The following is a 22,407-nucleotide window of genomic DNA, read 5'->3' as shown; positions in this document are numbered from 1 at the left end:
CGATGCGGGGCTGGATCCCAGGACCCTGAGATCATGACCTGAGCCGAAGGCAGAGGCTTTAACCCACTGAGCCACCCAGGCGCCCCATCTCTGTCTTCTATAGGGCTGAGGCACGGTCTCACACACAGACACAGTACCTGTCCTTAACTGGACAACCTTCATCACCTATAGATGGGAATCTCAGAACCCACCAAGTCTTCACTTCAACATGAGAGCAGAGTTTCATTTCTATCAACATTCATTCTTCTCTAGTTACTTAAAAAATACCTATTACTTACCTGAGGATACAGAGAGAAGGAATCTGATAACCTAAAAGAAGTGGGATCTTCTTTGTTATACTGTCCAAACTTCTGACACTGTTGAAAGAAAACAGCAAAAAAGGAAAAAAAGAGAAAGAGAGAGAAAAAAGTCCAGTCAGTGTCACCTGGAAAAATCTTTGCAGTAGAAGAGCTACACTCCAGTCTCAATTTTGACTTACTGAGGGTCCGGGACCAGCACTTCTCAAGCACAGCTGGGCAGACCCATCATCCAGGGTGCTGCTAAACATAGATTCTGATTCCTCAGATCTGGAGAGAGCCTGCATTTCTAACCAGCTCCTAGGCGATGCTGCCAGAGGACTGCTCTGATGGGTCAGTGGCTCAAGGAGCTCTCTCAGGCACCTCTTCCATAAGGAAAGCCCCTAAGTCTGTGACACTATAGCTCAATTTTCTTCCTTCCTTCAAAGACAAATTTCTGAACATTTTCTCTTCTGCTTTTATTTCCTCTTTGTTTCACACATCTCCTCCGGCCAATAGAGAACTGAACCGTCCGCCATTGAAAGAAAGCCCATCTCTGAAGTTACTCTCTCCTACCAAGTCCGATGACCTGGTACGGCTCTCACCTTCCTGGACTCCAGGTCAAGTGACTCCCCCAAAGTCTGTGAAATTCACTTCCAGCCACTAACATAGCACCTATTTTTCCTCTCCAACTGATTCTTCTCTGTCTTGTTCCACAGCCCTTCATCTCTCTTTGTCCTAACTGTGGGTTTCTTGGGAGGCTAGTTCTTGGCCGTTTGCTCCCATCCTCCCTGTTCCAGCTACAAGTAACAGGAGAACCAGACCAATGTCATATAAGTTTGCCCCTCCCACACTGCTCCTGTCCAGTGCTGCCTCTAACCTTAGCTCCTGTGGGCACTTCCACCCAACTACGGAACAGCTTTCCTCACTCGTACTTTCACAAGTTCATGAATAAAGTAAATTCAACTATTTATTACATTAAAAAAAAATTATGCCTCCCTCCACCCTTTGCCATCTTCCAGTTCTCTTCTCTCTCCATCATCTTTACCGTCACCCACACTCAAAACTTAAGTCAATGTTAAATATTTTGGTTTTTGATTCCACATTGCTTGAGCAAGTTTTATCAAATCTTCTTTCAGCATACACCCTGATTCCAAACTTGCCCTCCCCTCCGACTGTCCTACCACCACCCTGGTCTCAGCTCTCTTGAGCCTCCAGAATCCCCCACTGGTCTCCCTATCAGTAGCCTTTCACCCTCCCGTTTATCTCACACAGTAATGGTGAATGTAAACACAAGTATCATGCTGATGGCAGGCCCCTGCTTGGGAATCACACCTGAGCAGTGAGCAATGATTTAACTTTAAAAGCAAGGCATTCCAATGGAATTGTTCAATCACTGCAGTGCACATAAAGCTACAGTTACACTGTATGTTAACATTTCAATAACACACATTAAAATAGCTTCATAAATAAAATGAAGCATTCTAAAATTAAGCCACACCTTCACTACTTCTCCCCACCAACCTGTGCTCCCATGGTCTCTCCAGCTGCCCCGCATAAAATGAACAAGCCGTGTCCCACAAGCTTGTTCACGCTTCCCCTGTTTAAATCACTGCATGGTTTATCTCTCCTGATTAGACCCAAAATAACATATGAGGCATCTCTACATTCATTGGGCCATGGATCCCTATTGCTAAAAAAAAAAAATCCCTAAGATCTCCAAAGAAAATATAGAACCAAAGCACTCAAAGGGACTCATCTAAATCAACCTTTACTGTACACAGATTTGCATCTTTCTCTAAATGTTCTGTGTGTGTTCTTTCTTTCTCATGGTACTGTAAGTCCTTGAGGGGAAAATGCACGGATAACCCTCTCTTACATCACTCCCAGAACATTCAGCGTTTGGCATAAGGTAAGCAACACAAAGTGCTTGTTGACTGACTGTATGAAATGACAGGTGTATGTGCCAGTGTTCTCTTCTCAAACACAGAGCAGAGACTACGACTGAAGCTGGTGCCACAGTTCCCAACTCACCAGTCGGATAAGCTGTCGGTCCAGCCACCGGAGCACATCAGGTCCCTCCTCCGACTCCGCGCGGAACACTCCCAGCCGAGCCATCAAGACTGCTGCGGCCTCCTGGTCAAACGCCGCTTCTATGTGCCTGAGCTGGCTCTGTGCATCTGCCCAACTGACAAGTCCAGAATCAGTGCCACGCTTACCTAAGTCCTGCTCCCTCATCTAAGGCAACATAGATTCAAACTGCAACATCAGTAAGGAATCACAGGAGTTTTACATGTTTTCATTTACCCTCATCCGGTCTCTGAAGGCTTTAAGAGCAAAGGAAAGGTGCCTCGGTGGCTCAGCAGGTTAAGCCTCTGCCTTCGGTTCAGGTCATGATCTCAGGGTCCTGGGATTGAGCCCTACATCAGGTTCTCTGCTCAGCAGGGAGTCTGCTTCCCCCACCAACCCCAGCCTGCCTCTCTGCCTTGTGATCTCTGTCTGTCAGATAAATGAATAAAATCTTAAAAAAAAAAAAAGAACAAAGGAAAAATTACAGAGAACTTCTCAAAATTCTACAAGATAGTATGAGAGTAGATACCCTAGAGGTACCCAAGTCTCCAGTTCCTTCCTCCAGGTTAATCTTGCAAAAATCTGTATGTTTACAAATTCACAAAATGAATTTCCACATCATATCCATGGTAGAAAGAAACAGCATATATATGAAAGTTTTCTAGATAGATTAAAAGACACTATGAACAAAACTGAAAGACAACAGACAGGCCATGAACAGGTATGAACCACAAACAATAATCATATCCAGAATACATAAAAAGTTCCTGCAAGTCAATGAACAAGACAAAGAAATAGGTTTTACAAAATGGGAAAAGGCTATCACAGAAGAAATACACGTGGCCAATAAATATGAAAAGTGTTCAACCCATTAATAAACAGAAAAATCCATATAAAAGTGGCAAACTGCTCTATATTGGCATGTTAAAGATCGATAATATTAGTGAGGAAATAGGACACTCTCCTCACACTATTGGGGAAAACACAAATTCAGTTCTTATAAGAGTGGTTTTGCAGGATACAGAATTCTTCTTCTATGAAGTGGTTGGAAAGAAATACTCAGGATACACAAAAACCTAAACACATGAATGGAGCCCTTCTGGAAGGAAGGTAGGACCTGAAATCCCTTTTTTTTTTTTCTTTAAAGATTTTATTTATTTGACAGAGAGAGATCACAAGTAGAGAGAGAGAGAGAGAGAGAGAGAGGAGGAAGCAGGCTCCCTGCCTAGCAGAGAGCCCAATGCGGGACTCAATCCCGGGACCCTGAGATCATGACCTGAGCTGAAGGCAGAGGCTTTTAACCCACTGAGCCACCCAGGCAGCCCCTGAAATCCCTTTTTAAGAGAGAAGTGACACATCCCATCCAAACCATGCAACGTTGTAACAGCCACTACAGGGAAGGAGCAGCTAGTACATGCTGATACAGAAGATGTCCCTGACTGATTACCGAGAAAAATTTACAGACATGCCAAAAATAAGAAGCCACACATGCATGTTATACATACATACGGTACAGAACTCCATGGAAATGGGCCCGTGATAAACACCTGTGCAGTAATAGCATTACACCTCTGGGGAGAGCAGGTAAAGGGACCCATTTTTTATATACTTTTGAGCTCTTTGTATCTTTTACAAGAAGGATGTATTTATGGGTTACTTATCTGACTATAATGAAAATTAATTTTTAATGAACTAATTCCTACCAAAAGAGGATTCTTCCAGGAGAGTGCCTGCAGGCCTAATTAGGTTGGCCAGCAATGCTTCTTCCTCTGCCACCTTCTCTGATCAAATGAGCCAGTCAGGATTGGTGAGAACCATTCAATGGAATTACAAAGATAAACTAAGAGATGCTAAATTATCTCTTCAAAGGGAAAACACTGGGGGCTCAACAGAAAGGAAACCAGGACTGCTCACTTTCTGGCAATGGTGGTCACACGGATGCGTCTCTGGGTGCTGGAGTGTTGATACTGTGTGACAAACTGGATGGCACCTCTGCCTCCTTGGGGGACTGGAGCGTTGTGCTGCAGGACACAGGCCACACACAGTTACTGTTAGAGGCATGACTCAAACACAGATGGTCACAGAGCCCATTGCGCTCTTCCTAAAACGACTGACACAGTGTTAACAACACAGTTCTTGATGCATTCTGAATGGTACACTTAAAATCTGGGCATTTCACCATATATAACTTTTACCTCAAAAAAAATTTTTTTTAAAAAAGGAACCATATTCAGATTAGTAATAAATTCAAGTGAATGATACACATGAAAGACACTGAGGAGTGCAATTTGTTTTAAAATGCATCAAAAATAAGGGACACCTGAGTGACTCAGTCGGTTAAGCATCTGACTCCTGGTTTCAGCTCAGGTCATGATCTCAGGGTCATGAGATCAAGCCCCATGTAGGGCTCTGCACTGGGCATGGACCCTGCTTGGGATTCTCTCTCCCTCTTTCTGCCCCTCCCTCACACCCCCTCTTAAAAAAAAAAGCATCAAAAATAAGATTAATTGATGAATAAATAGGTATGTGGCAAAGTAAATACAGTAAAATGTTAACTACAGAATCTGAGTGGTAGGTGTACAAGTATTTGCTGTAAAATTCTTTTCATTTTCCTATAAATTAGGATTTTTAAAAATCAAATACTGGGGGAAAAACTGACACTTTCAAAACTTCACAAACATTATGATGACTGGTAAAAGCCATTCCCCTTCTGATGAGCTTATCAGTCCAACAATTTAAGTGATGAAAGCAATATGCTATCTAACTCTGACCAAACCCTGAAAGGAGAAAAGAAGATCATGCTGGACTGGTATCAAGCAAACACAAGCCCAAAGTAGCATCAGTCCACACAGAAAGAAACCAGAGGCCGCCAGTCAGTAAGAAATCAGAAAACAGAACACTGAGACATGAATACTCAGGAAGAAATCCAACTTACCTGATTGACTACTTCAAAGTAGATGCCAAGTGTAGATGTGGGATCCAGGCCACAGATTTTCCACTGACTTGTGCCACCCACACCAAGTTCCTAGGGATGAAAAGAGGAATTAAAACAAAACCAAAAAAGCTACTTCTATGTTTAACTGCTGATGAAAAGTACGGACTCTGAGAATAGTAGGCTACTTGGAAGATCTCATTCCAAATGAAAAACTTAAAAAAGTACAATTATAAGCCTGAATAAGAGCTAGGATTTATTACAGGACTCTAAAATTAAGCTTTTTTTCTTTTTAGATTTATTTATTTGAGAAAGAGCGAGCAAGAGTGAGTGGGGGGAGGGGGAGAAGGAGAGAGAAAATCTCAAGCAGAGTCCCTGCTGAGCACAGATTCCCCCACACAGGGCTTGATCTCACAATGTTGTGATCATGACCTGCGCTGAATCCAAGAGTCGGAAGTTCAGCTGACTGAGCTACCTTGGCATCCCAAAATTAAGCTTTGTATATCTGAACTCTGACCAATTTCCATTTTATCACCAAGAAAGTGCACTCTCTCTCTCTTTTTCTCTCTCTCCACACACATGGAACAAAATACTGAAGTTAGCTGAAAGAATCAAGTCAGGGTTGGGGAAGAAGCAAATACTAGAAGAGACAGAACTATCTGCTTAGCTTGAAAAGTTTCACTATTATTATTAGAATAAGAGGAGGGGGCCTGGGTGGCTCACTTGGTTAAATGTCTGCCTTCAGCTTGGGCCATGATCACAGGGTCCTGGAATCAGGCCCCACGCTGGGCTCACTGCTCAGCGGGGAACCTGTTCCTACCTCTCCCTCTGCCCCCCACTCATGTTCTCTCTCTCTCTCTCTGTCCCAAATAAATAAAATTTAAAAAAAAAAAAAAAAGAATAGTTACAGAATGTTAGCTATTAATATTAATTTTCAAACCAATTTCTTTACGCCAAGCTACATAGAAATTTTTTGTAAGAGAACTGGGATTTTAGTGGTATAAAGGCTGCCTTTTATTGACCAGCTGAAGCACCTCCAATGATAAATGAAGTTCAGTAAAATGTGAAGAGTGTTGCTGTTTTACGCATGACATCTAGAAGAAAGGGCTGCAGGTGTCAAAAGTACCTAGAATTAACTGTCAACCAAGAAGATTGTTAGACTCTGAAATAAACACTTTATTGTTCTAGAGACAATATTACCCATTTTAACACTCATCAAAATGCAAAATACCATGCTTTTCAGTAAGTTATGTGAGTATGCATTTAACAGGGTCCTATTCTTTTGTACGACTCTGAATTGTACACCACCCAAACCGTATAGTCCGCTGAGCAGAGCTGACTGAAGCCACTCTGGCCTCTATGAAGCCTGCCAGGAGCCTTTGTACCTGGCCAAAGAACCAGCAGTCTCAGGAAGGAGATGGTTAGAGGGCAAAGGTAAGATTCTTAGTTGAAATCACGGAGCAGCTCTAAAGTGGAAAGTGGAGAGGACACCGTTTCATCAGTATTTCCGAAGAAAGATAGTTAAATGGACGGATTTGTGCATGTCCACCTTCCCTTTTAGTGGCCTTTTCTAAAAACAGCAGGTAACATCTGCTGGAAGGTGAAGGGCCACACCCAGGGAAAATGGTAAAGAAGCAAAAGGAGCTTGCATGCCTCCCATTTTTGACTTGCCAATCGCTTCTCCTGATCCTTTCTCCATACCGCTAACTCAGTTTTTTTTTAAGATTTATTTATTTGAGGGACGCCTGGTTGGCTCAGTTGGTTGAGCAGCTGCCTTCGGCTCAGGTCATGATCCCAGCATCCTGGGATCGAGTCCCGCATCGGGCTCCTTGCTCGGCAGGGAGCCTGCTTCTCCCTCTGCCTCTGCCTGCCACTCTGTCTGACTGTGCTTGCTCTCTCTCTCTCTCTCTGACAAATAAATAAACAAAATCTTTAAAAAAAAAAAAAAAAGATTTATTTATTTGAGAGAAGGGAGAAAGGGTGGGGAGGGGGCAGAGAGCATGCAGTGAGCAGGTAGAGGGGGAGAGGGAGAGAGAGAATCTCAAGCAGACTCCCCACCAAGCATGGAACCTGATTAGGGCTCAATCCCATGACCCTGAGATCATGACCTGAGGCAAGATCAAGAGTCAGTCGCTCAACCAACTGAGCCACCCAGGCGCCCCACCAACTCAATTTTTATAATATGAAACCTGTTGAAGTTTCAAGTCAAGGGGTTTGGTGTATGCCATCACAAAATATGCCACTCTGACAAAAGGATTATTTTAAGCTGAAGGTAATTTAAAAATAGCAGACATAAGAAAACTCCCTGCCCTCTCCCTACCAAGAAGGGCAGGACGATTCTCAATCACCAAAAACAACTCTAGATGCTTATCAGCCCAGAGATTGTACAAGAAGAGTCTATACAACAAACTTGCGAAGACCAACTCTTCTCTTCCATTAGCTCCCCCATCTACCCCCATCTACCTGCTTTTCCACTTCTGGTGTCACCCCCAGAAGCTCAAAGTGCCTTTCCTATGTCTTGTCACTTTTCTACGGATTTACTGTTCTTTTTTTTTTTTTTTTTTTAAGAGTTTATTTATTTATTTGACAGACAGAGATCACAAGTAGGCAGAGAGGCAGGCAGAGAGAGAGGAAGCAGGCTCCCCGCCGAGCAGAGAGCCCGATGCAGGGCTCGATCCTAGGACCCTGGAATCACAACCCGAGCCGAAAGCAGAGGCTTTAACCCACTGAGCCACCCAGGCGCCCCCAGATTTACTGTTCTTTTGTTAAGATGCCACGTAATCCCAAGTTCTAACCACCCCTTTGAGTTGCTCCTTACCGGGAATGCATACGTGATGCGTCTATGTGCAATGCATGCGTGAATTTTTTCTCTTGTGAAACCTGTCTTTTGTCAGGCCCGTTTGCAGGGCCAGCCAATGAGATCAAGATGGGTAGAGGAAAAAGAAAATTTTTCTTGTTCTATAAGCAGCAATGCCTAAAGGCGCCACAATTTCTGCAGAGCCTTGAAAATACATTTTCTCACTAACACACAAATTCCTTATGGAAGCATTTACCCTGCCCTTACCAGAGTAACTATGAAGACAAAATCAGGAAATCACCATTTTATAATCTCCAGTGAAATAATGATTCGAGTAAGGATAATCAATGGATACTTAAACAAAGGCTGTTGGCAAACAAGATATTCGTATTTTGCTACCATCTTGTTGAACAGATCTCTTGCTAATGGCAAAAAGGAAACATGCCCTTATAACAGAAAGACATAGGACAGTCATCACCTTCTCCACAGTCTAACTCAGCACCACTAACACATGACCAGACAGAAGTGCCTCCTGAAGAAACACACGAGGTGTAAGATCACTCAGGAACCATGGTGGACAAAAAGTCTAACCCGAACCTAATCGCTAATCTATCTTTCACTTTACAGAAAAGCACAGGGAGGATAGAAACCCACTCACCACCACTGCAAGGCAACGATCAGATACACTAAGAATTTGCAATACTCTACTGCGGAAGTCACAGATGCTTGGCGCAAATCACTGTCAACAAACAAAAAAGCAAAAAACCCTGTAGAACAGGAAGACGGTTCCAGATTTAAAAGACTAAGGCTATATAATGCTCGATGTAGTTACTAGTTTGGGGGCGGGGGGGACAGCTACGAAGGGTATTTGGGGTTAAAGCAGAGAAAGACTATGACTAGCCACAGATGATATTAGTGAATTACTGTTTTCTTAGGTTTGCTATAACGTCACAGTAGGCGAACATCCTTAATTTTAGAAGATGCAGACTGAAAGGCTAAGTGTCGTGACCTCTGCAGCTTGCTGTTCCAAGGTTCTGTGAAGTACAATAACGTGAACCTGGCAGACAAATAATGACCAGATGGAGAAAGCAAATATTGCAAAGAAAGAGGACAGTGAGAATGACTAAATGTTGACAAGTGCAGACTCTAAGTGGTGCACATACTGAACTCCTCATACTCTTCCTTAAGCTTCTCTGTATATTGAGTTGTATTCCCACCCCCTTTGCATCCTCCAAGCCCCCTCCCAAAATCTCATGGCTGATCCCTACCAGATCTTAGAACAGCTAATTGGCTCATATACTGATTCATAAAATTACCTTCTAAGGCAGATTTTAAATGTATGGAGCATATTTTGGAACTGAGCAGGCTTCCGAAGCCCTGCCAGGAATTAGGGGTACCAGTCCCTTGGTACACCAGGGTAATGGGTAACTCCTGAGATGGGCTTTGGGGCACCTGTCTCGCCCAAGGGATTACAGGAATATTCTCAAATCAGTTTGCCTCTGGCAACTTCATCAAAAGGTTAACCAAAGTAGTCACTAAGTCAATGTGCACTGCTGATGAAGACAAAGTGAGGATGTGAAAGTTGAAATCCGGCGTGAGCCTCCATTGTGCCAGGGGCTCTTCTGAGCAGTTTACCTGAACTTACTCCTTCAACCCTCAAACAGCACTGCCAAAGTGAGGTACTGTTCCTATCCCCACTTCCCAGATAAAGATATTGAATCCCAGAGCAAGTAAATACCATGCCCGGACACAAGACTGGCAGGGGTAGATCTGTGCCCCCGTATCCATGTCTGCCTCTACAGTCCACCGTCTCATTGATGAGGACAACAAGGGAAGGACAGGAATGAGACAACCCCAGCCCAGAACCACCCTGGATAGGCCTCAATGGACACCGTGGTTTGTTTCCTCGAAGCTAAAGTATAAGCAGAGGAAGCGAGCCACCGGCAAAGCTACCGCACCGTAACTTTACTTCATTCACATATTCTCAAAATTTTGTTACCCAAAGAACATAGCTATTTGCATATACAACAGTGTCATTCATGCCCAACCAACTCAAAATGGTCTCTGAGAAGTGAGACAAAGGTATCACCTCTAAGGGCAACAAGCACAGAGGTTTATTCCTGAAGGTTCTTGCTGAATACTTGCCTTGCTAAACAGAATACATTGTGGATCACTGGCACAGAGACCCAGACAAGGATGGGGGTTCAGGGAAACCTGGGCTCTAGCTCCTCCCTATCAGCTCTGACCCAGAAAGCAAGACACCTGACTCCTCTGAGCCACCCTCTGACCCTTTAGATAGATGGACAGACAGGACACTGCCTCTCAGAGTTGTGGTTGTAAGAGTTGACCCTTCTCCCTTCACCAACAGACACATTCCAACAGGTGACATGAGGTAAGATCACTCTGCTCTGACATTTTGAATGGGTTATAATGGGTTAAATCCTGGGGCACAGGAGGTGAGGATGATAGAGTTTTCCTTACATTTTCTGACACACATGGTCCTTTCACATTCAGAGACACACAAGGACCAATGGCTCCTGCAACTTTCAGTTCCCGAGAGGTCTAAAATGGAAATACACAAGCATGTAAAGGTAAAATTCACTGAAAACCACCCTCTCACAAAAGACGCAATTAAAATTTACGGGTAAAATATGGCAATGTTATCATTCCACCAAAAAGAAATCCTACATGGATCATGCTCTTACAAACTTTTCCATGCCCACGAAATTCCAATGCAAACTTTAGTAAAATCCTCCTTTAAATGGAATTAACTTTGTTCCAAAGATGCTGTATTTTCAACTCTCACCTTTGAATTTACGTTTTTTTTTTTTTTTTTTTTAAGCTTATTTATTTAAGTAATCTCTATACCCGGTGTGGAGCTCAAACTCACAACCCTGAGATTAAGAGTCTCATGTTCTTCTGACTGAGCCAGTGAGGCACCCCCTCACCTCTGAAATTATTATACACATGGTGAAATTCTACCAACAAAACATTTTTTCCAATCCCATGTACTCAGTCATAATTATAATTTCTCATCAGTGAATATACTGTTTTTTGTTTTAAAAATGCTTAATTCATGAGCTCCAACATAATGACAAGGCCAATATACTTAGATTTTAAAATCTTAATTCACTAAAGTCTATTCCTCTTCAACTTAAAAAAAAAATCCTCAAAAATCTGAGAAGATTGACAATGGAATACTATGCAGCCATCAAAAGAAATGAAATCTTGCCATTTGCGACGACGTGGATGGAACTAGAGGGTATCATGCTTAGCGAAATAAGTCAATCGGAGAAAGACAACTATCATATGATCTCCCTGATATGAGGGAGAGGAGATGCAACATGGGGGGTTAAGGGGGTAGGAGAAGAATAAATGAAACAAGATGGGATTGGGAGGGAGACAAACCATAAGTGACTCTTAATCTCACAAAACAAACTGAGGGTTAATGGGGGGAGGGGGGTTGGGGGGGTGGGATTATGGACATTGGGGAGGGTATGTGCTATGGTGAGTGCTGTGAAGTGTGTAAACCTGGCGATTCACAGACCTGTACCCCTGGGGATAAAAAGATATTATATGTCTAAAAAAATAAATAAATAAAAAATAAAATTAAAAAAAAAAAATCTGAGAAGATTGTTTAAAGTTTAATCTAAATGATTTAATGATTATCCTCAATTCTCAAAGTAATAATCCTAATCCCTTTATGTAACAGCTCCTTCTAATGTTTTCTCAATGACTCAGAATCAAGTGCGCAGGGCTTTTAGTCCCTACAAGAAAAAACAAGACCCAAACTCACAGTGCTGCACTTATTTTCAAGTACTCTGGCTAGTCTGCAGGCAGGTGCTAAATATAAACATGGTTCTGTGAATATGGTGGCCTATACTGCCGGCGGTGGGGGTGGGGGGGACTCAACACCATGTGGCCTCAGCCCACCACTAATTCTTAGGCCTGCTGTCCTAGAGCAAGACAGAGCAGAGCCTGCAAGGCAATCAGAGAGCACTTTGTTTAGAACATTAATTAATATACAGGTCAACTTCAAGTAGTAAAGAGACAGAATCAATATACCTTCTTAAACTATTTTGCTGGGAACCTTTTAATTTGCCTTTAGATGCCCATGTCCAGCAAGGTGAGGCTTGTACAAGTCTGACTACTAAGTAAGAGAACTAATCTTTCATTAAAGTGTCAGAAAGCTATTGTACCTTCACTTCCAAAGTAGCACCAAATGCCATGCGGAAATCTCCATTGAAATCTTTACTAAAAATTCTTTGGAACGTCTGCTTGAAGAGAGAAGTGTTGAAAGAGTCTCCCATCACCATGTGGCCTCTAGGAAACAAAGAAGAAAGTGAACATTTAGGATGACTGAAAGCCATTCGGATGCTTCCCTGGTGTTAACAAACAGAACTTTAAAAAGGGGGAAAAAAACTACGTCCATGAAGGTGATGTTAACTTAAACTGGAAACAGCGAGTTCAATGCGTAATCAGGAAAGACACTATTTTCAAGATATCAAAGAGAGCTCTTTCTGCCCACGGGTCCCGCCCCCAGCCCCATGCTTAAATAAAACCACCAGAAAAGAAAAAAAGAAAAAAAAAAAAAGACATAAAAGATAGGACCCCTTAGAACAGTTCTAAATCTTGGGGCGACTGGGTGGCTCAGTCGTTAAGTGTCTGCCTTTGGCTCAGATCATGATTCCAGGGTCGTAGGATCAAGTCCTGAATCGGGCTCTCTGCTCAGCAGGAAGCCTGCTTCTCCCTCTCCCACTCCCCTGCTTCTGTTCCCTCTCTAAGTGTCTCTATGTCAAATAAATAAAATCTTTAAACAAAACAAAACAACAATTCTAAATCTTTACCACAGTGGTGGTTACACAAATTGATGATACAGTCTCATACGATGCATACCTACATGTTAAAAAAATCAGTGCCCATACAAACTGGTGAAATCCCAGTATGGTCTGTAAGAGTTCATCATATCATACCACATCATACCAATGTCAGTTCCTGGTTGTGACACTGCACTACATTTCTGAAAGATGCTACTGCTGGGAGCTGCTACATGGAAGAGTATGCACAGACCTCTCTATACTATTTTTGCAATTTCTTGTGAATCTGTAATTATTTCCAAAAAAAGAAAGAAAGAAAGAAAGAAAAAAAACAAAAGAACTGTTCACTGATAAGCCCACAGGCTTAATGGTTGTATCTACTGAGAAAATGTGTCCAGCTCCCCTCACTCTTCTCTAGTAGGGGAAATACCAAAGCCTATGGGAAATCCTTTTCAGATTAATTCACTGCCTCAAAACATTGAAATCTTTGGCTGTATGTGATTTATCTCTTCTAGTGTATGAATAACTTTTTCATGCCTTTTTGACGTTAGAGGGAAACACTGTTCAGAATCTCCGCAGTTCATGTGCTGGGGCAGATAAACACAGCATGATGCAAGTTATGCGTCCAGCCATCAATCATCAAACAGGACTTCAGAACCAGGCAGAACACAAGATCGTCTGATCCAGCTATCTCAGAGTGCCTGGCCCCTTCAGGGACAGAGATGATTCTGGCCCTAAATGTCCACCCTCTCTGCCCCTTCCTTGGTCATGGTTTCCATGGTTCCCTGGAAAAAAAGACAACATTTCCAAGCCTGCCTTGCACGTAGCCATGTAACTCAGCTTTGTTTATTGGACATGGCCATTGTGATTTGTGGGGGGCATTCTCATGAGAAGGCACATGTCTTTTTCTGACTCTTCCTCCTTCCTGCTGCTCAAACACAGTGAGAGCCCAGTTACCACTCTGACCTGCATGAGCAGCACAGGAAGGGCCTCAGCCCCAATGAAGATGAAACCAATATTCCAGCTCTGGCTGCCGACCTCTGCTGCATCACAAAAACCTAATCCCAACTCACACCAACCCTCTACAACATACCTGCCAGGTTATCAGCCAGATTAGATTTGAACTCCTCCTGCATCAGGAGCACATGCCCTTCAGTGGCAGCCTTTCTTCATACTGGGTGAAATTCTATTTCCCAGCAGCTCCCACCGCTACGTCTAGTTTTCCCCTTTGGTCATATACACAGCGAACAAATCTAACACCCTTTCCACAGGAGAAGGCTTCAATTGTTGAATATAGATCTCACGCCCATCTGTCTTCAGTGCTATCATTTCTAGATCCTTCAATCATTCTCCTTATGACACAGTTTCAAGTACTCTCCACCACTCTTACCACTTGCCTTTGAACACCCCCAGTTCCTCTACAAATCCCTTTGAAATTGAAATGCTCAGAATGGCAGAGGATATAACCTGGGTGCATCTGGCACCAAGGAAACCAAGACTATGATCTTCTCTGAAGATAACCAATTCCTGTAACACAGCCAGTGATCACCTCGCCTTTTCTGGAAGTCATCCGAAATGACTGGTTCACACTGAGCGAAAACTAAACCCTCTGAGACTTTTTAATGTCCTTGCCACACATTTCCCTGATACTAAACTTGTGCAACAGATTATGTGACCTAACTACCAAGTTATTCAGGAGTCAAAGACCTCACCGAGAATCTGATAGAAGTGATGGTCCCTTTCCATCAGAGACATGTGCACTTGCGTGTGCACGCAAACACACACACACAGAGGCATGTAAACTCGGGGATGTTCACAAAAGCAGTGAGGCCTTTCCGTGGATGCTCTAAGACAAGAGATCCCGGAGGATACTGGTAGGAATTCCTCTTACTAAATGTGGCTCACTGGTATAGCTCCATCAGTGTCATTTGGGACTCACCTAACACATCTGCGGCTTTCTGGGACTGCATCAAGTGACTCGCATTCTACCTTCTACATGCCCTTTGTTATTCAGTGAGGACAAGCAGCGTCATGAAGGAGCTTGTTAGAAATACAGAATCTCAGGAACACCCATGGCTCTACCCCAGTACTTCTCAAAATGTTTTATGCAAGTCTCCTGGATCTTATTCAAATGCAGGTTTTGGGGTGCCTGGGTGGCTCAACGGGTTAAGCCTCTGCTTTCGGCTCGGGTCGTGATTCCAGGGTCCTAGGATCAAGCCCCGCATCAGGCTCTCTGCTCAGCGGGGAGCCTGCTTCCCCCTCTCTCTCTGCCTGCCTCTCTGCCTACTTGTGATCTCTGTCTGTCAAATAAATTAAAAAAAAAAAAAAATCCAAGATGCTACATTCCTTACAAGCTCTCACATGGGGCTGATGCTGCCTATATTCAACCACATTTTGGACACTAAAGGCCCACCCCAGTGGCACGTTAGAAACACCCAGGGAAGGTTAACAAATGTTGACGCTGGATCACAACCCATGCTAACTACTTGGGAATCACTGAGGAACAAGACTCAGAGCTAAAGTAGCTTTTTTTTTTTTTTTTTAAAGATTTTATTTATTTATTTGACAGAGAGAGATCACAAGCAGGCAGAGAGGCAGGCAGAGAGAAGGCGGAAGCAGGCTCCCCGCTGAGCAGAGAGCCCGATGCGGGGCTCGATCCCAGAACCCTGAGATCATGACCTGAGCAGAGGGCAGAGGCTTAACCCACTGAGCCACCCAGGCGCCCCTAAAGTAGCTTTTAAAGCTCCCTGGCAGGGCTCCACACTGAGCATGGAGCCTACTTAAGCAAACAAACAAACAAACAAATACTGACATTTTAAAAATATAAATAAAAAAGTAAACCAACAGTAAAGCTCCTTGGGAGAGTCTGGCATGCAGCCTGCCTCAGACAAGTGGTGCACACCAGCAGTTCTCACATTCATGTGTACCAGCGCCCTGGACAGTGTATGAAAGCTGACTATTGGGGCTGCATCCTTACACTCTGATTCAGCAAGCCTGGGGCAAGGCCCAAGGAGATACACTTCTCATCCATGCCTGGGAGCCCTGAAGGTTGCTGGCAAGGCCCCACTATGCTTTGAGAACAACAGCCCTCCACTGTGGCCTGCATGCATGATACGGACTTGGGCGCTACACATGCCCTGGTGTGCACCCTCCATGCTGAGCATGTGCTCCAAGCTGGGCATGACATATGGTTACTAAGTCAGGTGAAGGGTCTCCTAATTGCTTTGGCATTCAGACCCTATTTCCGCCCACCCCCAGACTCCTCACAAAGAAGTGGCTTGCTGAAGCCACATACCCCATGCGTGCTTGCTTTCTTGCCCTGTTATAGATTCTGTGACAACTCTAAGGAAGAAATGAAGTTACTCTGATATGATTCATTTGTAGTGAACTTTGCAACCTCCTGCTAATCACTGCTTCTTTCCCCAAGAGGCCCATATACCCTCCCTGCCACAGACACTCAGCCTGGAGCCTTCTGAAAGCTTACCTAGGTCAGCCTTGCACATTCCTATGCTTCCATCACTCACTTCTCTTTCCTTAAAATACACACACTCCATTTTCCCAGGTGTTGGCTTTCAACATACCCTGTAAGATTTGCACAACACTTCATTTCCAGAAGTCCCGTCTGATCAAGGGCACAAGCGTAAATATCAATGCAGTGGCCATTTGTAGCAGTTCGGTTAGCAAGCATCTCATAGTGCTGTGAATGGGGAAAAATTACCTTTAGGAAACCGTATTATTCACCAGGTATGTCTTACTATACCAAAGGGATGTAACCAAACATAAGAATACAGAGACAGTTTTCTTTATAACATCCAATAAATGTATGGTTTTCAATCTCAAAACACTTCTAGCAGTTTTAAGACCACCCACTCTAAGAAAGGACTCAGCTGGGCCATCGATTTAACAGCAGCCTAGATCTGGAAGGTCACCTGAGCAAGGGCCATTTGCTGCCCACAAAGCATGGCCTCAGCAAAGTAGCTGTCACTCCAGAACAGCCCAAACGCACTGGGTAAGCAGAATTACAGCCTGTGCCCAGGAGCACCTACCTTGGTTGCCTTTTTCATGAAACGTGCATTATCTTTCTCAATATCATGCCAGGAGCGAATAGGAACCTTTAATTCATCTCCAACCACCATGCCAGGCCCTTGGGTGGGGGGACCCCCGGTAAACAACATAATCCTGGCTCCCGTGTTCGGAAAAGTGCCCTGGAACAATAAATGGCAGCATTTTAGAAGCATTCAGCCCGCCCTGAGTATGCTTCCATCTCCCTAAAAAAAAATTCCAAAGTTCTTTTCAGCTCTGCTGGATACAAATGATAGTTCAAAACAACATGGATGACAATGCAGAGAAGCAGCCTTATATCTTCCAACCCAATAGCTCTGTACACTTTTATTAATTCACTGTGAGCACTTGCCCTTGCCCTAATGGCCTTGTGTTTCTCATGAAAACTTCTGGTATTTTCAAAACATCATGGGGCTCCTTCACTGTGGATAATAATAATAGTAATACCTGAAGTGCTTTCTGAGAAATCCATTGTCAATCCATTCACTTAGGTCACAACTCATTTTCAAACAAGGCTAGCAAACACAACCTGTGGGAACAAGCTCGCAAGGTTTGATGCACCCTGGTAAATTCTGAGTTACCTCCAAAAGGCCAACAGCAATGGACAAAGCAACACCAGTGGATCGCAAAGGTCTCTTCCCCTGGGTCACAGGCCATGGGTCCCTCTGCAGCTCCCCAAGGAGATCAGTGAGGTTCATGTCAATCTTGTGAACAGGCTGCAGAAATCTGCATGATTTTCAATGGACACATCAATCCTGGTTTAATAAAGTACTACAGTCTTTAGCCCTAGGTGACACAGAGCTCTTCAAGGTAATTACTCAAGAGTAGTAAAAACTTAACAATTTTTTCAAAATTGTTCAAAGCAATTTCACTCAAGAACATAACTTAAAACTAAATATATAGCAACTTATATATATCGCATGGAAAAAAGCTAAATTTAAATAGGAATAAGTCAGTTTAATTAAATTTAAGCAGCAAAGAAATCCTAAAGACAGGTCTAATGTAAATTCAATCCATGTAAAATTCCTGTACGTGGGCCACCTTCATCATTCTTTTTTTTTTTTTTTTAAGATTTTTTTTGGTGGGGGGGAGAGCAAGGGGGAGGAGCAGAAGAACAAGGAGGGAGGAGGGGGAGTGGGAGAGAAGAGGGGGAGAAGTGGGAGACGGAGAGTGAGAAATAGCCAGCAGACTCCTCACTGAGCAGAGGGCCTAACTTGGGGCTCAATCTCAGACACTAAAATCATGACATGAGCTGAAATCAAGAGTCAGACACTCAAACAACTGTGTCAGCCAGGCACCCCCACCTTCATCATTCTGAAGATCCACTTTAAAGTGATTCTCAAGTGTTTCTCTTGAGCCTTAGGAGTGAAAACAGAGAGAAGCACTGGTTTCTTTCCACAGTTAAGTGGCTGTCCCTAGCACTTCAGGCAATGCATTTTATCATGTTTGGTGACTGTTAACCCGGCCCCAGGTAGCCACAGGCACTCAAAGAAGAGTCTGGTCTCAGGTTTGCTTGAGAACACCCCACACAGCTTTCAGTTTTCCCACTTTTACTCAAGACTCAAGGACAACAGCCATATGGATAAGGAGGGGAAGGCTTGAATACAGTGGTCTCAAAATACTTGTGATGCCACGACACTAACAGGAAAGACATTCAGAGCAAATCTAACCACACAAATGTGTGCACACATACATATGTGTATATCCACAACCCAGTTATGAATTTCAAATATACACCAAACAGTTACAAAAGATCATTAAGCGTTAAATATTCTTAGGCTTAATCATTTATTTTTTTCTCTAAAAATAAGAAAACAAAGGTTCTAAGAGTCTCTTTCCCTCACTCCAGCAGACGGCCCCGCGTGCCTGCTACTGTGTGTGCAACATTCTACGCTGGTAGCTCACCTGCTTGAAACGAAAGGCTGCTCGTGAGGCTGGCCAGGTCTTGCCTGCTGCACGGGCATGGCAGGCTTGGTGAGGCCCAGCATATCCTAAAAAAAACCAAGAAGACTCATTTCCCATAACACTAGAGTGAATGACCAATTCATGTTTAAGAAATCTCCTTGGTCCTGCTTGTGTACGAGCATGGCACAAACCTGTATTTGCTTTGCGGTTAAATCCTTTGTCCCTCGGAAGACATAACTCTTGGAGATTCCTTCACAGCTGAGTTCGTGAACCTGCACCATTCTCCCAAATGTGATCAAACCCACCAGAGCATCTGGAGGAAGGAGACTCAGGGACATTTGCAGGGATTCCTTGAGGGCTTGAAGGTCATCTTCTTCTAGGCACGTATCAACCACATAGAGGAATATCAGAGGGGACTGAGCACCTCGCTTTATGCAAAGAAACACAGCACAGTGGTCAGTATACAAATAGACCCAACTAGCTCTTTTTAAAGCAAATCAGGCATGCAAATGAAAGTCTTCATCTATATATACTGACAGGGAATAAGGACATCTAACTTCCACTCACCTCATTAAATGACAGGTTACATTAAAACAAACTAAATGTAAAAAGTCTCTGTATCCAACAATTTATTCTACGTTTCTGAATGCCTTCCATGTGCCAGACACAGTTCCGGGTCCTGGGATACATGAGTGCGCCAAGAGAACAAAAATCCTTACTGCCTCAAGTTGCTGACTTTCTGGAACAGAGAGGCTAAGGGGCTGCCAAGAGCAGAAGTAGGGGCGGGTTCCAGTATTACCTGAGGTCAGGGCAGCCTCATTAAGAAAGTAACATTAGAACAAAAACCCAGAGGAGAGGGAGGGAGCAATACAGACACAGGGGAAAGAGAATTCCAGCTTGCAGAAGAGCTAGAGGAAAGGCCCACGGGCAGGAGCAGTCCTGGCATGCCCGAGGAAAGTCATGAGGCCCATGTGACTGAATGAGACACTAATGCAAATTGAGGTCCAAGCGATAACACGGGGCAGGTCCACTCAGGGCCTTGAAGACTATCTCTTACTCTGGGGGAAAGAGAGCCATTTTCAGCATTGGAGGTTTCTGAACACAGAAGGAACATGACATGTTTTTAAAGAGCTACTCTGGCTTCTGGATTAAGAATGAGATATAAGTAGGAATGGGTCAAATTATGGAGAAGGACTAAGAAATGGCCCGGCAATTTAAGTGAGAGGCGGTGGCTGGCCAAGGACAAAAGCAGTGAGGGAAAGGAGTGGCTAGACTGTGGAAAGATTCTGAATATAGACCCAATGCGATTCCCTAGTGGACTGGATATGGAATGTACGAGAGAGAGAAGTCAAGAACGAACCCAAAGTTTTCAAGCTTGACTACAAGATGGAGTGCCCCATCACAAAGCTGGAGAAGGCTGTGGGGGACAGGTGCTGAACTCAACCAGTGATGCCTTTTCTAACGGCCTATCAAGACTGAAAATAATGCCGGTAAGTGCACATGCACCATGACCGAGTATTCAGGATCCTGCTGCCTTCACAGCTTTAAGTTGCCCAGAAAAGTAAGGGATACAGAAGCCAAGTATCTCAAGAGAAACTCCGTATTTAACACCACTCATTAAATGCATGACAAAGAAGTTACCTGTATCACATACTCGATTGTAGAAAACTGGGGCATCAATTCAGCTGGCTGATTCACCTCGGATATACCTGTGTAAGCAGGAGGAAACTGAAGAAAAGAAAACAAAGCAATCTTTCCTTAGGACTGAAAGATATTTATGTTATACCTTCTATTTTCTACTTATAAAAATGAGTAATGACCATGCATTAATTCTGTAAAACACAGAACACTAAATAACTAACTAAAATACAAAAATCAAAATTTTGGGGCGCCTGTCTCAGTTGGTAGAACATACAATTCCTGATTTCAGGGTTGAGTTCAAGCCCCATGTTGGGTATAGAGATTACATAAAAATAAAATCTTAAAGAAAAAAATGCAGAGACTCAGTTCTCATCCTAACTCCTAAATCAGAGCCTGCATTTAAATACATACATATATCAAAATTTTAAATCAATAAGCCTGCCTTATATTTATATCCCTTTGTAACTTTTTAAAAGGTATTAGGGTACGTTGTAACTTTTAGATCATTAAAAAATGCACTGTTACAAACCATATCTTAAGTGCTGCCCTGCAAATTAAGGACTCAGATTTTAGCTAAACCCATCAATGGTTTAGGTGGAAATCTAACATTTTATTTGCGTTTATTATTTTAGCTGCTATCATCAATGAGTGCATATACACTGTAGAAAAACCAGCAAGTACAAGAAAATATAAGGAACAGGAAAAGGGGTGCATGGCTGGCTCAGTAGGAAGAGCATGCGACTCTTGATCGGGTTGTGAGCTCGAGCCCCAAGTTGGATGTAGAGACTACTGGAGAAAATAAATTAAAAACAAAAAACAAAAAACAAAAAACAGTGGCATGTGGGTGGCTCAGTTGGTTAAGCATCTGCCTTTGGCTCCCGTCATGATCTCAGGGTCGTGGGATCATGCCCCATGCTGTTGGGCTCCCTGCTCAGGGAGGAGTCTGCTTCTCCCTCTCCCTCTGCCCCTGACCCACTCATGTGTGTGCTCGCTCTCTCTCTTTCTCTCTCTCTCTCAAATAAATAAATAAATAAATAAAAGAAAAAATCCCTCATGTTCCTACCAACTGGAGATACCTACTGTCAACATGTAGGCGTATTTCCTTTCAGATTTTCTCTGTTTAAGCACAGCTGAGCTCGCCCTGTATATATAATTTTGCAAGCTGCTCTTTATGCTAAACACATTATCACAAGCATTTTCTTTTGTCTTTAAAAATTTCCGCAAACATTTTAACATTTTATTTATTTATTCGATAGAGAGAGATCACAAGTAGGCAGAGAGGCAGGCAGAGAAAGAGAGGAGGAAGCAGCTCCCAGCCAAGGAGAGAGCCTGATGCGGGGCTCGATCCCAGGACTCTGGGATCATGACCTGAGCCAAAAGCAGAGGCTTTAACCCTCTGAGCCACCCAGGCACCCCTCCGCAAACATTTTAAGTTCATAGCTTATAGACCGATTTTTCTCCAAATTTTTTATTGTGGTAAAATACATATAAATTTTACCATAATAATCTTTGCTCAGTGTACAGTTCAGTGCTCTTAAATATTTGCAATGCTGTACAACCACCACCACCATCCATCTCCAGAATTCTTTTCATCTTGCAAAACTGAAACTCTTAACCTGTAAACAACATCTCCCCATTATCTTCTCCCCTGAATGTCCTGATATTAATCCCTTATTAGATTTATGATTTGCAAATATTTTTGCCCACTCTGTTGACTACCCTTTAGATCTGCTGATATTGCCTTTCTTTAAAAAAAAAAAAAAAAAAAAGAGTTTATTTATTTGACAGACGGAGATCACAAGTAGGCAGAGAGGCAGGCAGAGAGAGGGAGGGGGAAGTAAGCTCCCCGCTGAGCAGAGAGCCCGACATGGGACTCGATCCCAGAACCCTGGGATCACCACCTGAGCC

General features: G+C 43.3%; 1 protein-coding gene across 2 annotated transcripts in view; it reads right to left on the bottom strand.

Annotated features, from left to right (window-relative positions):
- Nucleotides 1–22,407, bottom strand: part of LOC111141534 (Sec23 homolog B, coat complex II component) — a 40,698-nt gene that overhangs the window by 13,762 nt on the left and 4,529 nt on the right. For both annotated transcript variants that reach the window (XM_022494143.1, XM_022494144.1), the window contains exons 4-15: nt 20,500–20,586; nt 19,050–19,286; nt 18,859–18,944; nt 17,535–17,679; nt 16,938–17,096; nt 16,473–16,588; nt 12,274–12,397; nt 10,556–10,636; nt 5,281–5,370; nt 4,260–4,366; nt 2,310–2,463; nt 279–356 (exon numbers count right to left, since the gene is read on the bottom strand). In XM_022494143.1, coding sequence (XP_022349851.1) covers nt 279–356; nt 2,310–2,463; nt 4,260–4,366; nt 5,281–5,370; nt 10,556–10,636; nt 12,274–12,397; nt 16,473–16,588; nt 16,938–17,096; nt 17,535–17,679; nt 18,859–18,944; nt 19,050–19,286; nt 20,500–20,586 — 1,464 coding nt within the window. The remainder of the gene's footprint in view (nt 1–278; nt 357–2,309; nt 2,464–4,259; nt 4,367–5,280; nt 5,371–10,555; nt 10,637–12,273; nt 12,398–16,472; nt 16,589–16,937; nt 17,097–17,534; nt 17,680–18,858; nt 18,945–19,049; nt 19,287–20,499; nt 20,587–22,407) is intronic.

This window comes from Enhydra lutris, unplaced genomic scaffold (assembly GCF_002288905.1).
Source record: "Enhydra lutris kenyoni isolate GAN:26980312 unplaced genomic scaffold, ASM228890v2 scaffoldscaffold6, whole genome shotgun sequence".
Classification (NCBI taxonomy): Eukaryota; Metazoa; Chordata; class Mammalia; order Carnivora; family Mustelidae; genus Enhydra; species Enhydra lutris.
This window is presented reverse-complemented; position numbering and strand designations above follow the sequence as displayed.